This window comes from Buceros rhinoceros, unplaced genomic scaffold, assembly GCF_000710305.1.
Source record: "Buceros rhinoceros silvestris isolate BGI_N320 unplaced genomic scaffold, ASM71030v1 scaffold721, whole genome shotgun sequence".
NCBI lineage: Eukaryota > Metazoa > Chordata > Aves > Bucerotiformes > Bucerotidae > Buceros > Buceros rhinoceros.
The window spans coordinates 505-1,054 of record NW_010392265.1 but is presented as its reverse complement, the minus strand read 5'-3'; the positions used below and the strand labels follow the sequence as shown (position 1 = coordinate 1,054).

The following is a 550-nucleotide window of genomic DNA, read 5'->3' as shown; positions in this document are numbered from 1 at the left end:
TTGTGTCTTCAGAAAGCAGGGCAGGTGGGGGGTTGGTCAGAGAACATGTGGCTGGTGGGAATGTCCATGAGAACCTCTTGAGATGATGTTGCCACCATTGACCCCACCTGCTCCTTCAACCTCCTCTTCCTCTTTTTCCCCTTCCAGAGTCAAAGACCAAAGTGTTGGGTGAGTCCTCCCAAGCCCTTACACCCCCAAACCCGCCCTGAGAATGGAGGGACGTGGGTTGGGGTGGCTCCTGGGTGTGTTCAAGCTGTGGGGGACCCCACTTTGGGGACACAACGATGGACTTAGGGGTCCTGCTGGTCTGGGGTTGGGGGAGACCAAGGCATGACCGGTGAACATCCACAAGGAGGGACCATGTTTGGGTCAGAACGTTTTGTCTTCAAGAAGGTGGGGTGGTGGTAGTTGGAGAACATCTGGCTGGTGGGAAGATCCATGAGAACCGCTTGAAATATCGCCACCATTGACCCCAGCTGCTCCCTCAACCGCCTCTTCCTCTTCTTCCCCTTCCAGAGTTACAGGCCACAGTGCTGGGTGAGTCCTCCTG

The 550-nt window shown here is 56.0% G+C and overlaps 1 protein-coding gene across 1 annotated transcript in view; it reads left to right on the top strand.

The window, feature by feature from the left end:
- Positions 1-537, top strand: part of LOC104500572 (butyrophilin subfamily 3 member A2-like) — a gene marked incomplete at both ends in the record, with an annotated part of 2,372 nt that extends 1,835 nt beyond the window's left edge. The window contains 2 exons of the mRNA XM_010144240.1: positions 148-168; positions 517-537. Coding sequence (XP_010142542.1) covers positions 148-168; positions 517-537 — 42 coding nt within the window. The remainder of the gene's footprint in view (positions 1-147; positions 169-516) is intronic.
- Positions 538-550: the final 13 nt, after the last annotated feature.